Source organism: Epinephelus fuscoguttatus, linkage group LG4 (assembly GCF_011397635.1).
Source record: "Epinephelus fuscoguttatus linkage group LG4, E.fuscoguttatus.final_Chr_v1".
Classification (NCBI taxonomy): domain Eukaryota; kingdom Metazoa; phylum Chordata; class Actinopteri; order Perciformes; family Serranidae; genus Epinephelus; species Epinephelus fuscoguttatus.
Window position 1 is genome coordinate 10,872,020 of NC_064755.1, and position 19,110 is coordinate 10,891,129.

Genomic DNA, 19,110 nt, shown 5'->3' on the forward strand with positions numbered 1-19,110 from the left:
CCCACATGAAGGGCATTGTCTCTGGCTTTAATGGTTTGAATTTAATCATATGCAGTGTATATTATGTATAGCTAAAATTACTCACAGCTGTATGCCTTCGTAAACCACTCAAATTGCGGTTATAGTTTACATTCAGGTCTCTCCAGAATTATATGTAGCCATGATAATGCTTTAAATATGGATGATGCTACAAAAAAGCTACGTATTCTGAAATGTGGATGCATCAAACACATCTTCAACCCGGCAACACAGAAGATCTATTCAATCGGCCAAAACATCCAAGATTACTGTCACCAATTCAGAATCTGACTAAATGTCTCCCCTTTTGTTCCTGAGTTATGCAATTGAATAATGGCCAGAAAAGTATTTCCGCACCACATTATGATGTCACAGAGAAGCTGACCATGGACATTTTTGTACAACATGTTATTACTTCATCATTTTATTCTACTAGAGATTTGTATGATTTTTTTGTCATTGTTATCATCGTCATCATGTATGAATTATGGCCCAAAAACTTGTTCTATGAGGTCACACTTACCTTTGACCACCAAATTCTGATCAATTCATTCCCGATTCAAAATAGACGTTTGTGTCAAATTCCTTCAAGGAATTCTTGAGAAATCGCATTTATGAGAATGAGACAGATGAGGTCACAGTAACTTTGACCTTTGACCTCTGACCACCAAAATTTAATCAGTTCATCCTTGAGTCATAATGGATGGTCGTGCCAAATTTGAACAAATTCCCTCAAGGCGTTCCTGAGATAGCACGTTTAGAGGTACAGAAGGACACACAACCCAAAAACACAATGCCTAACATAATCGCTGGCACGTATGGCATAAACATACTGGACCAGATGCATCAAATAAATCAAATAAAAACATTTTTTCCATCAACTTGTGTCTTTAAGCCTCTGTGCCAGGGCCAGACGTGGCCGAAGGCATTATGTTTTCAGGTGGTCCAACCATCTGCTTGTCCATCCCATGCTCATTAATGTCTTAAGGGAATTTTGTTACATCTGGCACAAACGTCCTCTTGGACTCAAGGATGAAATTTTTTACAATGTTGGTGGTCAAAGGTCACTGTGACCCAAGGGCGTAACTTTGAGTTGAACATTGGGAAGGGTTGAGATTTTCGCTTGTGAAGTAGGTCTGAGATGTAAATAGTCAAGAAAATAAAGAAAATGCATTGAATGAGAAGGTGTGTCCAAACTTTTGGCCTGTACTGTATATATATATATATATAATATATCGTTCGTCTTTTTCGCCATATATATATATATATGGCGAAAAAGACGAACGATAGCCAACTAGCTAACAAACAGCTAAGACACACACAACACAGCAGAAAGTAGGACTAACTTTCAGTGGTGGCACTGGAGCCCTAGCAGTAGGGAAGACATTTTCATTATTTTGCCCAACCTACAACTTAAAATTGTTGGTTGGGCTTTCTTTTTCCCTTGGACCCTCTTCATACCACCATGGATGCTTCATACTGTAACTGTAAGTAGAAAAATTTGTCCATTGATTAAATGTTTTTTTTTTTCTTATTACAAGCAAAAAAACTTACTCCATGGACACATTTTTTCTACTTATTCCAAGTGAAAATTTGCTTGAAACATGTGAAAATTGTCTAAAAACAAGTTTTTTGGTGATGAGTCTTATTTTAAGTGTAATGAGATTTGTTTTGACTAGAAATGAGACATTTTGAATAGAAATAAGACAAATATTCTTGGTAAGATTTTGAGTTTTTGCAGTGAAGTACTGATACTTCCGAGTGTTAGTGAAATGTTAAGTTAAGGGCTGGTTTTCCTGAGTGTCTGCGAACGCATCTCGTGAGTGAGACGCGGCTGCAACGAGCGGGTAGGTGTGTGTTTATCTCGGAAAAACAAGACGGCGGCACTCGTGTGGATAGTGAACTTTCCTGTTAGGCTTTTGCTGTTTTTGGCGTGGCTACGGCCCACGGTAGCCTGCGTGACAACCAGAAATAAATCGCCAGCTAAAGCGGCTAACATATCGACGTGTGGTTATTGAGGGACGTTACAGTACATACACGGGGAGAGACTGGAGGGACGCACAGGTCTGAGGTGGGCAAAACCAAATCTCAGAGCGGGGGCGGGGGCGCAGACAAACGTCACTATTTTTTATTGACAAATTGAGAAAATCTACCACACTGTCGTGTTTATAATACTTAACATTCATTATCAATAATTATGATATTTAATTTGGGGGTTTGTGGTGGCTGGTTTGGATTATTGGGTGGGTTACAACCTCCCATAAATAACGCCTGTGCCGTGACCTCACGAACTTAAGAATTCATACGCTAATTATGAGAACATTTCACGCAAATGTCTAATAGGACAAAATGATGAAGTGATGACATTTTATATCCCAAAGGTCAAAGGTCAACTTAACTGTGACATCATAATTATCTATGAAACACTTTTCTATTCAGTGCAATAACTCAGGAACAGAAGGGGAGACATTTAGTCAGGCACTGAATTGGTGAGCTAATCTTGGGTGTCCACCTTGAAACTGTGCTCAATGTATAAATCTTCTGAGCTGCTGGTTTAAAGATGTGTGTAAAACATCCATATTTTAGAATTGGTAGCCACTTAGCAGCAACACTTATATATAAAGTATTGTCTACTGTCATGGCTACAAATTTGTGTGCTGTCCTGTTCCTCTGGTAGTCCACTACAAGATCACTGGTTTTGCTGATATTAAGCTTCAGATTATCATCACTGCACCATGTGAAGAAGCTCTCTCTCTGTACTCCTTTGTAAAAAAAAAAAAAAAAAACCTCAATGTGAAGACAGCATGTTTCGCACTGGAAATGGTTCCTTGAAAGTCTTCATTATACATATTATGAGTCTAGACCACCAGATATGGTGCCACCATTAGTATGCTGTACATTATCTAATGGCACGCTAGCAATAAATATGCAAGAGAGCTTCATGAAATGTATAAGTGCAGGGTTTCCTACACCCATTTATTTGTGGCAACCTGTGATGATATCATCTGCTGCCATGTACTGACTTTCTACTTTTAGAGCTTGACCATTCATGAGGTCACTCATACACAGCTGCTCCTCTCATCCATCTATTTGATCTGATCTCTCTGAATCACTGATTGGTTATCCACCCTGTGACCCAAACTCTACTGGCCAGGGAAAAAAAAGAAGAGTTTTGCAATGTTTCACGGACCCACAAAAACTTCTGACTTAAGAGAGACAACACAGAATATTACAAAGGAATGCACACACACACACACACACACACACACACGCACGCACACTGAAAATTTGCAATTTTAGCATTGCACTTGATGAGCGTGTGAATGCTGCGTGCTAAATCCAGTGCCTAAAACACCTAAAGGTCATGACCACAAGTTTTGTGGAGTGAGGTATTGACATAATATTGATATGGCACACTGATTAACAGGAAAATTTAAAATGACACTCCATCAAAAAGGTTGCTGACTGCTTTTCTAGATAGAAATGGATGTAAACAGCAAGTTGACTGGTTAGCAGAGACATACAACCACGCGGCGGTAATTCTAAGCATTCTGAATAAACACAGTCTGTCCTCCCTGGGGAGCCAGTTTTGTCTGTGCCAGCGTTTTTTACTGGCAAATCTGTGTTCACTGTTCACTGAGTCGTCGTCCCCCCCCCCCCCCCATCCCTCTCTCTCTCTTCCATCTCTAGATGTATCGGTAAGCCTGTTGTCCCTGCTGGTGACCACCTGTGGTTTGGCTCTCTTCAGCGTCTCCCTCTTTGTCTCATGGAAGTTGTGCTGGGTGCCACTGAGTGGCCGCTTCCTCCCAGATGTCCTCAAGGGGGCCCACTTCTTGGGAGGAGACCAACAGCCTGTCCTCACAGAAGTAAGGGGGAAAGGCTTACATTCAAAAGTTAAAGTACTGGTACTGGGAGCAACAGTTATTTTGCTCTGTGACTTATTTCCAAATGTAAACTGGGTGTACTGCAAATGCTGTTAAAAATGCTTTCTTTCCAAAGCGTGTCGTCCCAGCCATGCAGTACACTTTAATTCAACACCTGCTTTCTCCTGATCCCATCTCCATCAGGGGTGCTCAAAGTTTTAATGACTGAGTGCCAATTTAGGGAGTCAGCATATCACTGAGGGCTGCAGTAACTCTCCATCACTGAACTGCTGACCATGCTCAGCAATTTCATGAACAACCTGCCTGTGCTACATCTTCACTACTAACTGCTGGGCAGATAAGTCTCTGTTCAACCTCATGTTTGCACTCTTCACCCATGAACTGGTGTAGGATTTGTAATTTGTCTCATAATGGTGTTTAACATTAAATTCCTTGAGCACCGAATATGCCTGTTTGCAGATAAGGCAGATCACTTATCAGTAGGTCTGATGAAGTAAGAGTTAATTTCCTGAAACCTCCTTTTCTCCTCAACCATACAGCATTTTTCCAACTCAATGAGTTGTCCATGAAATAGCTAATTTTAACAGCACTACCATTTAAGACCAAATGCAATTACAGCGACACTCATAAGGTGCCACTAGTTGCAGCAACTTTCTATAAGTTGTCATCTCTTACCTGACAGATCCTTGTTAGAAGGGTGCAGTTTGACGCAGTAGCTGAGTAGTGTATAAAATGAGGTCCGCCATTGGCCCTCGGACCACGCTTTGGTCAAATAGAAGTAAACTGATATAGAAAGACCGCAGTAGACAGAGCCCGTAAAACTGATAAAACGGTGGAAATGTGGCTGAGTAGCCGATTAAGAACCCATTAAAGGGAGGCTGTTGTATCTTGTCTTGTAATTGTATCTTATTGTTAGAGAAGCAGACACATCAAGCTACCATTCCACCCTATTTACAAAAACTTACCACTTGAATTGGGTCTAATACTTGTGTTATCAATAGGAATGTGACCCACTGTGTTACTTTGAGGTTTAGCTTTGTTAAACGTCTTCCTCTTTACTTGTAGCTGTAGTGTAGTAGCTTCATGGGACATACCTACATATTCCCATTACTACAATGTTAGCCATTTCCAGCACCACTGGTTCAGTCCAGCAGATCACCAGTCCACCCAAAAAAAAGGAGCAATCCTTTGGTAAACTGCTGATTGTTGCCACTTTTTATGTGAACTATTGCACATTTGCATTGCTCTAACTATCACAGAAGCAGCAGGCTTTATTGAAATTTGATTTGATTTGATTTTTATTTGTCTCAAACAAGCACAAGCATAAAACAGGCAGTAAATATGATAAAAAAAAAAAGGCACACTGTGATAACCTGCAAGTTCGAGAAGGGGCTGAAGGAAGCAGAGCTTATCATGTTCAGCCCCCCCTTACATTGTCATATAAGCACATACATAACTGATAAATCTGTAGAATCTTAAAAATTTAAAACATTTAATCTTTAATATGAAACAGAGCCCTGCTTATAAACATACAAGGCTAAATAAAATCCTTTCTAAAAAAGTGTAAGGTACAAAATTAGCATTCCAGTTCTTTATAGCTGACCAAGAGTGATTGTTTGTAGTTGTGTTTAAATTGTTTTAAGTTAATGCACATTTTTGTGTCCTCATCTAGTTTATTCCACAGTTTTACACCACAGACAGAGATGCACATACTTTTCAGAGTCGAATGGATGGTAGGATGTTTAAAATTGTGATTCCCTCTTAAATTGTATTTTCCCTCTCTGACCATGAACATCATTTGAATGTTGCTTGGTAACAATTTATTACAGGCTTTAAACAAAATTTGAACAGTTTTGAATTTAACTAGGTCCCTGAATTTTAAAATACCCGATTTTAAAAACAAAGGATTAGTATGATCAAGGTACCCAGCATGATGAACCATCCTTATGACTCTTTTTTGTAGAGCGCAAATCTTTTGTAAAGTGCTTCTGTGTGCATTTCCCCATACCTCAACACAGTAGGACAGATATGGATCAATAAGTGCATAGTACAGAATTTGAAGTGATTTCAGATCTAAAACGTCTTTAATTTTACCCAGTATTCCAATGCTTCTGGATACTTTGGAGCACAAATATTTGATGTGAGGTTTCCAAGCAGAGCTTATGATCAATTAAAACACCAAGAAACTTAATTTCGTAAACTCTTTCGATTTCAACATTTTCAATTTCCAAATGTACTTCTTGCTTAATTTGACAATTTCCAAATATCATAAACTTAGTTTTGTTCAGGTTTAACGATAATTTGTTTACATCAAACCAACACTTTATGTTTTGCAATTCACTTTTGACCACCAATAATAGCTGCTGCAAATCCTGCCCCGAACATAAAATATTTGTGTCATCTGCAAAAACCACCAGTTTTAAAATATTAGACACTTTCCAAATATCATTAATAAATCATTTCAAATAAACTTTCTTCTTACAACTCTTCAGGTTCAAGGTTCAATTTCCCCATCCCAAGGTAACATTTCTACAGGATGTTTTAAAGTGTAAACACTGATGTCTGCTGTGCAGGTGGACGGGGAGGACAGAGAGTACAGCGAGGATGGCTGTGTGAAGGAGCCCTCAGGACCCCCCTCGGCAGTGGCTGTCCCAGAGACAGGCTTAAAGATAAGCCACACATCGCCTGACATTCCCCTGGAGACCCAGACCAAGGTGGAGAAAAACCAGGTCCACACTCTGGCGAGGGACAGGGTCCAGAGACAGATTACGGAGCCTACGTCGTCTGTACGGTCGGTACACATCAGTCCCCCAAAGCTACTATCCAACTTTTGGTGCTAGCAGATTAAACACATTTGTTGTACACACTCAGTCACACAGTTAAATAGATCTAGACCTCTGGGTTCAGAGATACTTCTTTCACAAAGTTGTTTTTAATTCCTAAAATTAAGAAACTTACACCAGATTGACTGATATTTCCTTGAGTGCACAATAATGCAATTTGCAGATGAACCCTTGAAAAACATCAGGCTAATGGGAACACAGTGGCTTCAGCAGTTGCCTTGCAGAAACAAAGATTTAACAAAGAATATGTCAGTCAAAATGGTTTGACTGATCTTATTTGTCCAACGTTTTCAATTTGTTACAGGCACAACTCCATCCGTCGTCAGATGAACTTGTCCAATCCGGACTTCAACCCAGCTCAGTTTCAGCGCCAAGAGTCTCTTTCTGGTTTGGGCCGAATCAAACCAGAACTCTACAAGCAGCGCTCGGTGGACGCAGAAGACGGTCGTCGCACTGACAGCTGTGGGCGTCTCCTCTTTGTCCTGAAGTTTGACTTTGACCTGGAGCAGCTGATCGTGAAGATCCACAAGGCCCAGGACCTTCCTGCCAAGGACTTCTCAGGGACCTCCGATCCTTACGTCAAGATCTATCTGCTGCCCGACCGCAAAACCAAGCACCAGACCAAGGTGCACCGCAAGACACTTAACCCAGTGTTCGATGAGGTGTTTCTCTTTCCTGTGGCGTACGCTGAGCTGACGAGCCGTAAGCTGCACTTCAGCGTCTACGACTTTGACAGGTTCTCTCGCCATGACTTGATTGGCCAAGTGGTGGTGGACAACTTCCTGGATCTGGCCGACTTTCCCCGGGAGACAAAACTGTGCCGGGACATACAATATGTAACCTCGGTGAGATACCAACTTTTATCCTTTTCCTTATATTACATCCATATATGATATTCTCTTCTTCCCCTTTACACCATTGATGCTAAATTTCTGAGTAAAACTTTCCAATTATTACTGTCAGTACCAGAGGTTACATTAGACTTTCTTGTTGTCTGTCATTTTGACAGACAGGATTGTAAAAATTCCGTCATTATCTTAAATTACTCCTCATTTTAATTTTACCTGCCGCATGCTGATAAACATCATTATTAGCTTATTACCTGCTTGACCTTCATCCTCACTCTCATTGGTCCCTCCTTGTTTCTATTTTTTGGGGCTCTGGAGCTTCAGTAATGTTAGTAATCAACAGCGAATGTTTAATGCTTTGGCTGTGGAGGTATTGTCAAACATAACTTAACTAATTTTTTACTATTTAAAATACATAAAACCCTTATTTCATTGTAAAGCTGCATACAGTGTACTGATTCACTCAGGCTGTCTTTGCCCTGCTCTCACTCTGTTCATCATGGGACTGATGCAGGAGTGTGAGCTCTGCACCAGGGACAGTTTTTGAGTGTCTACCCACAAACACAGTTGAACCTTGATGGTGTTGGTGCAAGTTTGTTTGGACCATGTTGTATGTTAGTCATTGCTGCTGTTTTAGCTTGTGCTCACTGCAGATGTTAGACTGACCAGCACTACATTTTCACCTCATTCACCAATGCCATAACAATTATTGGGCTTTTAAAAGAAATTTCAGAAACTCAGCTGCTGTGATATTTTGCAAGGTATGTAGTGATAGCCTACCAACCTGATGGCTAAAGCAAAGAGGTAATCCGAAAGTAACCTCTTCGGCTAAAGCCAGCTAAGCAACAAGGTCATGTACTGTATGTGAGATAAAAGACTAATTTACTTAACTGAATTACTTAAAGTTATGGAAGATTGCTCTCAATGCTCTACTCCATCAAAATGATGGACGCCCTCAGAGTTTTTAGCTATTGTAAAAAAAAGAATATCAGTCAGTGATAGAAGATATTTGGTTATCTAGACCTCTGGTCAGTTCTATGGTAGGTTATAGACCAGCAGTATCCATACCAGCCTACTAAATAAGGACAGTTTCTTTAGTCTGTTCAGAATCGGCTCAAACATTCAAAATGAGCAAAAGAAACTCCATCCTTTACACCAGGCGATATATATCAATTGACATGAATCTCATTTCCCCTCCAAGTGGAACTCATCTGTGGTTTCAAGAGGCAGAGACATAGAAATATACTTAGACACAGTTAATGTTTAATGAACGCAGTAGGAAACACTTGGGGGTAGTGACCCAGATCTACGCTGACATAAGACTGGGGTAGGTTTGACAGAGATACAGCGACACTGTCTATATTACATTATTCACTTGGATAAATCTACAGCGCTGGTACACTGAGAAACTCAGTAAGAAATTTAGATCCTCCTACGAGGGAATTCCTCATGCTTTGAATTGATTGCAGTCTGATATGTCTCAATTTGGAATAGAATTTTTTTCAGTTTATGGTCAAACAGTGTCAGTGGACAGTATATTGCGCTTTTGAGCATTGTAAAACATTTATGGAATGAAAATACATAAACAAGCAAGATTCCAGTTTAAAAGTGCAGCATAGTTTACGGGTGCTTTGTGCAAGATTTTAACCCCAGAACAACGCTTTCAGTATCTGTCAAAACAGGACTAGACATAAATACAGGACTTAGAGAGACAATTCTTTACACTCAGACCCACAATTTCCATTTGAACTTTTTTAGCACTATGCAGTAACAGTCTTTTATAAAGCGTGCACACACTGAAATAGAATGAAATTAAATGGAAATCTAATTTTAAAAAAGAGACCATCAGCAGTGTACTAGTTTGTATATGCAGGTACACGCTCTGGGCAGGGAGATTTGCTGACCTAAAAATAACCAGAGATGTGAATTAGAGGTTGAAATCAGGAATAACTTTGCTGATTAGGATCACCTCAGTCTGACTTTAATTCAAGTTGTCACATTCAACTCAGTACAAAACTGACCTACCCAAGCACTGCACATGAGGTTAAAGGGGAACTACACACATTTTTGAAGTTCATCCATGTTATTCCTGTGGTCTAAGACAGTCCAAAAATATTTGTTAAAATGAACAACCTTCTCCCAAATTCAAAAACTAGAGTGATAAAACTCAAATGTGTGATGTCATAGGGTATAGATGTCATAGAGTCTGGAGCTGCTCCATAAATTGGAACTAATTATAGGTAAAATAGTGAGTCATCAGTTGGTAACCTTGTGGAACTTTGAGACTTTTAGTCAAGAGGATAGCAGGTGAACTGGATGTTCAAAATGTGCAAAATTTAATCAAATATGAAGTTTCCAGTAATGATGGAATGATGAATAAACATTTATCAAGGTCTAAATGGAGTAATTACAGTTACAGGACTTTATTCTTTTTCCCGGAAAACGTTCAAGAAATTTAGAAATCACAAAGGATGTTCTAGATGACACTGAGAGCACCCAGGGGAATGTTCTGAGTATATGGGCTCATTTTCTGTTTCACAACTGAGAACACTACAATACAGTAAAGCCCATTTGAGAATAAAAAAAAAAAAAAAAAAAATAATTCTGTGGGTCTTCAAATCAGTCTCTCATCCATTGTCTTTGGAGCAGCCCCAGGCTTTATACCCTATGACATCACAAGATTGAGACTTGTTCTCTGGTTTCTGACTTTGAGAGAGAGCAGCTCATGTTCACAAATATTGGTTGAACTTTCCTCGGCCATGGAAATAATATATTGAAATTCTTAATTTAGGTTTTGTTCCCTTATAATAGCTTAGGGGGGGGGTGTAACGGTACACAAAAATCTCGGTTCAGTATGTACCTCGGTACAAAAGTAACGGTTCGGGTTTTTTTTCGGTACAGTAATGAAAAAAATAGACAACTATTAAATATCTTTTACTTATTGGTAACCTTATTAAAACATCCCACCACAGCAGTTAACTCTTTTTACACAATTTTTGAATGAAACAAATATATATAAAATCCTGCTTTTTCACATTGTTTGAATGAAAATAGAAATATAAAAGTGAAAAATAAAATTTTTTTAACACATTTTTTGAATGAAAAATATAAATATACATTTCTGCTTAAACAGTTTTACTCAATTAAAATAAAAAGTATAGTGCAGCTGGTCAGCTTTAAAGCCTGCTCAGATTCAGTTTTACTAGGAACTTACTTAGCTTTCCCACTTTGTTAAAGTGCAGTAAACAAAACATGCTTATATCTAAAGTGCAGCTTAAACAATTTTACTCAACTCCAGTGGTGTTGGTTATTTCTTTAGCGCGATGGTCAGGGAAACGCTCTTTCTTTTTAAACGATGACGATATCGTAGTTTGCACCAGATTGCTTTTTCTAGTTGTGCCGGTTAACGTTCAAACTCAGGTGGTGTCGCTTTAGATGCGTTAGCATGTTAGACGTGTTTCCAAGTACATACCTGACCGCTGTTCTGCAGTGTCGGCACACTGCTTTTGTCTTGTCCACTTGTTTATTTCCATCTTCGTATTTTACCCTGAAACCAAAGTGTTCCCAAACGGAGGACTTAAGGTTTGCGGGTGGGTCTCGGTGGGTCTTCAGGTTCGTCAGGCTCACTTGCCATGTTGTCAAAATGCGAGAATGCGCTGCACAAAGTGAAAGCGGAGATTTACGGTCGGACTCGGTCCGTCACTCAATTATGTCCCTCGGGGAACTAGATAGTTTAAATGGTTTGGCTCGCAAAAACAGAATTAAAATAAAACAAAATAAAATAAAATAATATCCTGCGCCCAATAATTTGGTACAGGGTCGTGCCGAACCGAAAGTCGCGTACCGAACGGTTCAACACAAATACATGTACCGTTACGGCCCTAGCTTAGGAGCCTATTATTATATAAATTGCTTGACTGCGATTCTGTTGTGTTCACTGTTTTATGCTTTCATTTTTTATTTCCCTCATTATTGTATAAAGAAGTAACATACTGCAAGTAATGATTTTCATTGTTGATTAATCTGTTGATTATTTTCGCAATAAATCAATTAGTTGTTTGGTCTATAAAATGTCAGAAAATGATTAAAAAAAAAATGTTGATCAGGTTTTCAGATGAAGCCTGCAGTGTCTTGTTTTGTCCACAAGAGGTGGAGTGGATAGAGGAGTGGATAAACCAGAAAATATTTACATATAAGAAGGTTTTTTTTTTTTCTTAAAAAAAATACTCAAACCGATTATCAAACTAGCTGTCGATTTATTTAATATTGTTAACTAATCGATAAATTGTTGGAGCTCTAGTCCTGACATCAAGTCTTGAGGCAACACAAAACAACATTTCCGCCATGTTTTCAGTCATCCATCTCATGGAACAGATGCACTTTTATTTCAGTCCGTACAGTTTTTTGTATTTCACTCACGCTATAAGCGTAGAACTACATCATGATTGTGTGTTGGGCACTAGTGCTGCCAAAACACATGTAAATTACACTCAATACTGTGCCCAAATGCACTGTCTGTCAACACATAGGAAGCACTGAAACTGCTGCTCTGCTACTGTGCTGTTTTGCTATACAGACAGTATAAACATTATGTCAGTGCTGTCAAAACAACAAAAGTCCATCCCCTTACTGTTTTTCTTTTTTTTTTTTTACCACCCAGGACATCATCTGCTTTTTTTTTTTTTCACCTTGTGAATCTGTGTGTATGTGTGTCATTGTGGCAAAATGCGGTCCTGGTGGTACCTATTGTAAAAAGAACTACCACAGAAGTGGTGTTGTCTACCTGGCAGCTGTATGTCTGCCTGTCAACAGATCTTTGTTACCGCGGTAACATCACAAATATGCAAGATACACTCGCTAAACTTAACAGGTATGTAGATGAGATCAAAATGAAGGTTGAGTTTGAAAGTGGGTGAGGTCAGAGTAAGGGTGCTGGAGGGAGAGGGGTAGAAAGTAGGGAAGGGGCCATTGCCCCACCTACTTAATACCCCTAGCCAGCATTTGTTATTAGGTTGTGCTGGATCCCAAGACGACAAGTCTCCATTTTTACCTTTGAGCTTCAGGCTTTCGGGATGACCGGCTTAGTCACTCACTCTTACAACTATAAATATAAAGCCAACACATCAAAACCCATTATTTAAAAAAATAAAATAAAAAAAATTGAAAATGCCTATACAACAATGCCACAAACAACATGAGCTAGTGGGAGAGTAGTCAGTGAGTAAGGCATTACATTAATTGATGACACTTTCACAGGTGTTGCTGACCAATCCCAGTCAGACCAACAGTTACTTAAACAGCTGCTCAGATTTTAAACTCTCAATACCGGTTAGGTGATTTTCATTGCTTTCCGATAGCCGCCTACTAAGGCCCTGTTTCCAACAAGCACTTTTGGTATGGTACCTTTGGAACCAATGTAACCCTTCAGACAAGTTACCTAGACCCTTGGTCCACCTAGTGTTTCCACCGCAACTTGTACTCTCTCATTTGGGCCGAGTTGTTGTCACTCACTACTCAGTCAAACACTCACTGTATTTCCTCCTTTATCTGTCTGCACCTCGTTTATCGTCCACAGAACGAGGCTGCATGCCAGCGTTTTCAGAACAAAATAGAACAGGCTGGGTTGAGGGTCTCTCTTGATGGGATATTTAAAAATAGCAAGTTTGTGCATGTAGTTCTTCCAAGGCAAGCTCAGGGGTTTAGTGTTGCCGGAGCCCGCAGGAACAGCACTCCGCCATGCCTTTTTTTTTTTTTTTTTTTCTACAAGTGAGGATTAGAGTACAGTCAATGCAGTTCACATAATCCCGTCGAAACCAATATGCATAAACGCTTGAAGACCCACTCATTACTAAAATTGTATGTCATCCAAGAGAGACAATAAAAACTAAAGGAATGATCAAAGTTGTCACATAGAAATTTAAGGTGTGCTGACTGTTTCACTTCATCAACTCTCACATTCAGTAACATAATGAGTCAGCGTTCCACCTTAAAAGTCGCCAGCAGTCGGTCCAGTGAATTAAGCTTTTTTTCCCTCAGACTACAGCTGCTGTAAAGGCAGCAAAACATCCTTTTACTTTATAGGTACAGTTACTAATAGTAATATACTAATGTATGTAAAACTCTAAGGTTACTGAGGTTACATAAGCCTCAAAATCAGCCACAACTCGGCCCTGAGCAGAGTGACCATCCTCTATTGACCAATCAATGGACAGCACTGCTCACAGCGCCACCCTTTAGTACCAGATCTGTGTTCTAGATACCCAAACAGAGGGGTGACTAAAAATGGGGTCGGTACAGAACCATTGGTACCATCCACAACTTTTTACAGTGAAAACGGGAAAAAAAGCGTACAGAACTTAACTGTACCGTACTGTATTGCTCGGTGGAAACAGGGCTTAAGACACCTTTACCACACCCAAACATTGCTCTATTGTGTACAAGGCAAAGTTTAAAACCTTAGTAGTGGTACTTAGCTTAGAGTAGGTTCAGCAGAAATACTGGCAAAATGTTTACAAAACATGCAACCTAGTCCTTATTAAATTTGTAGTTTGTGGAGTTGTGCAGTTATACAAGTGCAGTAATGGAGCCAATGACACATTCAAATAGGCTTTTAGCAATAAAAACACGAGTCTTTGAGTGTATTACTTGAAGTCAATAGAGGGCTTCTTATTCAGTAATGTGTCTCTGAGGCACTTCTGGAGTGTTTATCTTGTACCTACAATTTCCTCAGAGTATTTACTGGGCTCCTGCTGATGATCACCAGTCCCTCAGAAGTACTGGAACTCTCTCCACCTTTGGTTTCATATTTTGTACTACTAATACAATGTACTGAACACTTTGTTGTCTTCTTGTGTGTTTATTGCTCAGCCTTGGAAAACACTAATTCCTTTGTGTCAAATTCTTTGATTACAAAATGTTCTCCAGAACACAATAAGATCTTTTGAGTGAACAAGAGAGTCGAGGCTGACGATACAAGGTTCAGCTAAATTTTGAGGCTGTGAAGTATTTACATAAAGAAGGCCAGCATGTTTGACTGCTAATTTAATCAATGTTTCATATGCTTTCTCTTTGTTGAACTGCTTGGACAGAGGAATGAAAACAGCTATACATTATATGTCCTTGTGAAAAGACTCCTGGCCTGAATACAGGCTGTGCATTTTTCATTTCAGTTATAGTGATGTATTGTTACTGAGGTGATATTATACAGTATGTATGTACGGTATGCATCAGGTGTGAACACCAACTGTAGCAGAACATGTGGATTGCTTTTAAACGCAACTACAAGGCGTTTTAACAAGTTATAGAACAGTCTCTAGTTAATACATATGCCTCTATATCAGATGGCAGCAGCCAGTCCTAGGTTCAGCTTTGCTGCTGTCCAAACCTGCAGTTGGAAGGAAGGCAGAGAGCTCCAAACCCAACAATCAATCAGTCAATCAGTCAATCAATCAGTCCAACCATCCATCCATCCATCCATCCATCCATCCATCATTTTTCACATGGAATTATACAAAGTACAACTCCAGTGAAATGTGATCCCATCAGCTCCTTTAACTTGTGCACTGTAGTTTAGTCCTTTTTTGCGTCTTCTTACATTGTTGACTGCTGCTTTATAATTGTTCATGTTTCCAGATGACTTTGGAATAATTTAAATGTCCACACATCCCAACCCTAAGCCATGTTCTGCTTCTCCAGAATACCAGTAGCACCACACTGTAGCCACCTCTGAAAGGGCTATAGTAGTGAACCACAGCAGGAACAGGACAGCACCCCACATTTCCACCATCACACCAGACCTTATTCACCGTAAAGCACACGCCTCTTCTTCTCTCACCAGAGTCCTCTGCTCTGTCAGATTGGCATATAGAAAAAGAGCCTTTGAATCCTCAAATTGATATTACAGTTCCTGATATCCTGGAGGTCGTACAGTTTATTTTCTACTGACTGGCTGTGCAATGGCTTCTTCGATGCTTACTGATGTTTACATTTTAAGACCTGGCAAGGTAGCAAAGTTGCAGGAGCACAGCGTTTACAGACTGGTGAGTTGTTTCACAGGCACAGTTCGACTGATTTGTACCTTATATGAAAGTGCCTTAAGTGACTACTTTGCCACTCCAGGTAAACTAAGGCTAGTCCCACTAGTTACTGTTGGAGAGCTTCTGTGCCGCTACTGCACAAACTGTAACCAGGCAGCTCGCATTGGTATTAACATGTCTTGTAAATTACCTTACTGTACATCAGTCACATATCATAACTTCAAGATATTTACTATATGTTATGCATATATATCTTATCATTTGTATGAGTTTATGTCACTTTCCTTTTGCTAAGAAACCCTTGAAAACTGTATCAAAGGACTCAAATTTGGCATATCAGAAAGAGTGTTTTGGGAACCTACCCCTGCTGTCTGGAGTGTGGCCACTGCTCAGCTTGATTTTTTGGGAGACTTTGAACCGTACACTGACAACACAGCTGCTCCTCATCAAGTAATTAAGTTCAAAGACAGGAAATGATCGTTAGCTGGGTCAGCACTAAACCAGCTCTGACCTGTTATTGCATCGCTAACTACAGTAATGCAAAGACCCTTGTGGGATGACGCTCCCAACTCTCAACATACACACACACACACACACACACACACACACACTAAACTTGTTGGTTCACAAATATTGTTTTAACACCTTCCAGACTCTAACAGCATTCTCAGCTAAATAAGGTCAGTATAAATGGGTTAGAACCTCCTCTGAGGCATCCAACTTGTGAACTATAGCTGTCGTGTCTCCTGTGTCCAAGTCTGAGGAGTCCACTTTCTAAATATAATCCCTTATTAATCATCCATTTACCTAACATAGTCTGCAATCAGCAATGCAAACTACTGGATTTTCCCAATTTGGCATATCATTGTTCACCTTGAGCAACTTTGGCATATTTTCTCTTCCAAAGCAAGACAATAAACAGTTATCACCGCTTCACTCTTGCAATATGACTAAGTAACATACTGTATATTGTAATTTAAGATACACACATTTTGTCAAAATATTGTCCCTACCTTTTGTTCTTTCAGAATGTATCTCAATGATGTGAAAAGGCACATCATTTCCTTTCACTACATTTAAAGTTATGTTTGTCATTTGGAACAGATAATTTTGTAATGTAATTGATGAACACATCATGAGGACATTACAACCACACTGTTTAATGTGCAGGAGGTAACAAATATCAATTTCAATACAACTTTTTGTGTCTGTAACCTCTGGGTTAGCCATGCATTAAGGAGGGTTATGATAGTTGTGTAACCATCACTCTCTGAGTGGAGAGAACTGCCATTATCTGGTTCCTCTCCCACTCTGGAGGGCCAGGGTTAGCACATCAGTACTCTACTGTAAGAGAAGGAACACGCACACAAGTATATGCAGTCATGATGCTGGCAGTGTTGGTTAAGCACTTGCTCTTAAAATGAAACCCTCCAATCCTCAATCCTGGAGCCCCAACTCTCCATCTGTCCTCTTCCCCTACAGTCTTTCATCAATACATTTATTTTTACTGTGCACATAAAAATGATAGTTTGAGTGAGCAATTTTCATGATGTGATAATAAGAAAACACTTATACAAAGAGGAAAAAAAGGGACCTCATTGGTGTCTATAGCATTTTTTCTTAAAGGATAGTTTGGATCTTTTAAAGTGGGGTTGTATGAGGTATGTTTCCATAGTCAGTGTATTACTGAAGCAGATGTTGGCAGATGTTGTTTAACCACCTACAAAAACACCAATATCAGTTTAAGTGTACGCTATATTTAGTATATTTTCAGTGCTTTAGCTTACCATCAGACATCACTTTCCAACAGGGAACAGAAGCCATTACGTCTCCCTTTAAAACCAGACCCCATTGAGAAAAACAGTGATGTAACATCGCTGAACACAGAAGCTGCTGGTCTACCACTGCCTCAATCAGTCTTTTGCGTTATTATGTGTAGTTGTTCGTGTTATTGTTTGAATTTCACTTTAAAGAGTTACTTCAGATTCACCAAAGTCACACAAAACAAAAACTAACAAGGCAGCGGTAGACCAGCGGCTCCACTGTTCAGCAACCCAGAATTACCGTTTTTGTCAATGGAGTCTGGTGGCTTTGTTGAGAGAAGATGGAGGATGGGAAACTGAAGCTTTTAACTGCCTCCCCATTGGAAAAGCCTGTCTGACAGCAGGGTAAAGCAGTGAAGATATTGTCAATATAGAGTACACTAAAACTGATATTGATTTTTTTGGGACTTTTTTTCTAGGTGGCTAAAATAAGTGTTGCTGCTGCCTCCCTCCATAGTACATTACTTTGCTTCTGTTGTGGCACTCCTGCTGCTTCTCCATACTGAGTGACATAAATCTCCTTTATATAACACACTGGCTATAGATTAATACTCTATGTGACCTCACTTCAAAAAACCTGAACTATCCCTTTAAGTCAACTTCTACTTCTTGTAGTCACAAAAAGCTGCTTTATTTAAATGATGCCTTTACATAATAAACAAATGATTGACCAAAAATCTAGATGTGATACTTGAATTTTAGTCACAGTGATATTGACCCTAACTTGGTTTCAATGTCAGAATAAGGCATTTACTGTATTTGCCAATATAAAATGAAACAATCACAGTTTTTGTTTGTGCATGTGTGCAAGTTTCTGTTTGTGGGTTTGTCCCAACATTTTGCATCTGTGAGGGAGGTCTAAAGAAATGTGAAGTTTCTTCTCTCTTTCTTTCTCTCTCTCACTGTCCCCAGCAGAACTAGGTTACCTCCCATGGGATAACAAGTAGGGACCCTTTGCTGGTCCAGTCTGCGTGCATTAATCATGGCTCCTGGCACAGAGCGAGCCCCCAGCCACCACTGGCCATATGCACTGGTTTGTACCGTACACAGACTCCTGGGCTGGATGCTTATAGAAAAATAAAGTATTCCTCCTGTGAAGTGTCAATCATTGGAGCACTGACACAGTCCTAACAGGGTCTGCAGTGCCAGGACTTGTTACTCTATTCTTTTAGTTTTGTTAGTGTACTGTTTTTAAATTGGCAAATCCCCTTTGTTAGTTTTAATAGATTCAAGATTCCAAGACTCCACATCTGTGTGGATTCATGTTGAAAACATAGCACCTCACTGTTAATCTACACAGCATTAATTACTGAAACAATAGCCTAATTAAAATCCCTCTCTGGAAACCACATGTACCTCTGCTGGCTCAGGAACGAATCCTCCATGACTCTACCCTACATTTCTCCTTAGCTCTATGGTCCCATGATGCTTCTGTGACATTAACAGATTATTTTATATAAATGGGATCCTAGTTTTCCAGTTCCTCATCACCTTTATTGTTTCTATGGGGTGTGTGTTGTCTTGCCATTGTTAATTACTAACACCACTGCCACAGCAAGTTTTGTAAACTCGTAAGAAAAGAATTTAAAGGGTACCCAAAAGGTAATCACACAAATTACAGAATTAAGGCCTGTTTATACTAGCAATTAAAACATTGA

At 39.5% G+C, this 19,110-nt stretch overlaps 1 protein-coding gene across 2 annotated transcripts in view; it reads left to right on the top strand.

Annotated features, from left to right (window-relative positions):
• Window positions 1-19,110, top strand: part of syt9b (synaptotagmin IXb) — a 66,813-nt gene that overhangs the window by 26,632 nt on the left and 21,071 nt on the right. The window contains exons 2-4 of one of the 2 annotated variants that reach the window (XM_049574974.1): window positions 3,709-3,884; window positions 6,476-6,693; window positions 7,050-7,590. In XM_049574974.1, coding sequence (XP_049430931.1) covers window positions 3,709-3,884; window positions 6,476-6,693; window positions 7,050-7,590 — 935 coding nt within the window. The remainder of the gene's footprint in view (window positions 1-3,708; window positions 3,885-6,475; window positions 6,694-7,049; window positions 7,591-19,110) is intronic. The other variant, XM_049574975.1, reaches the window with a different exon arrangement.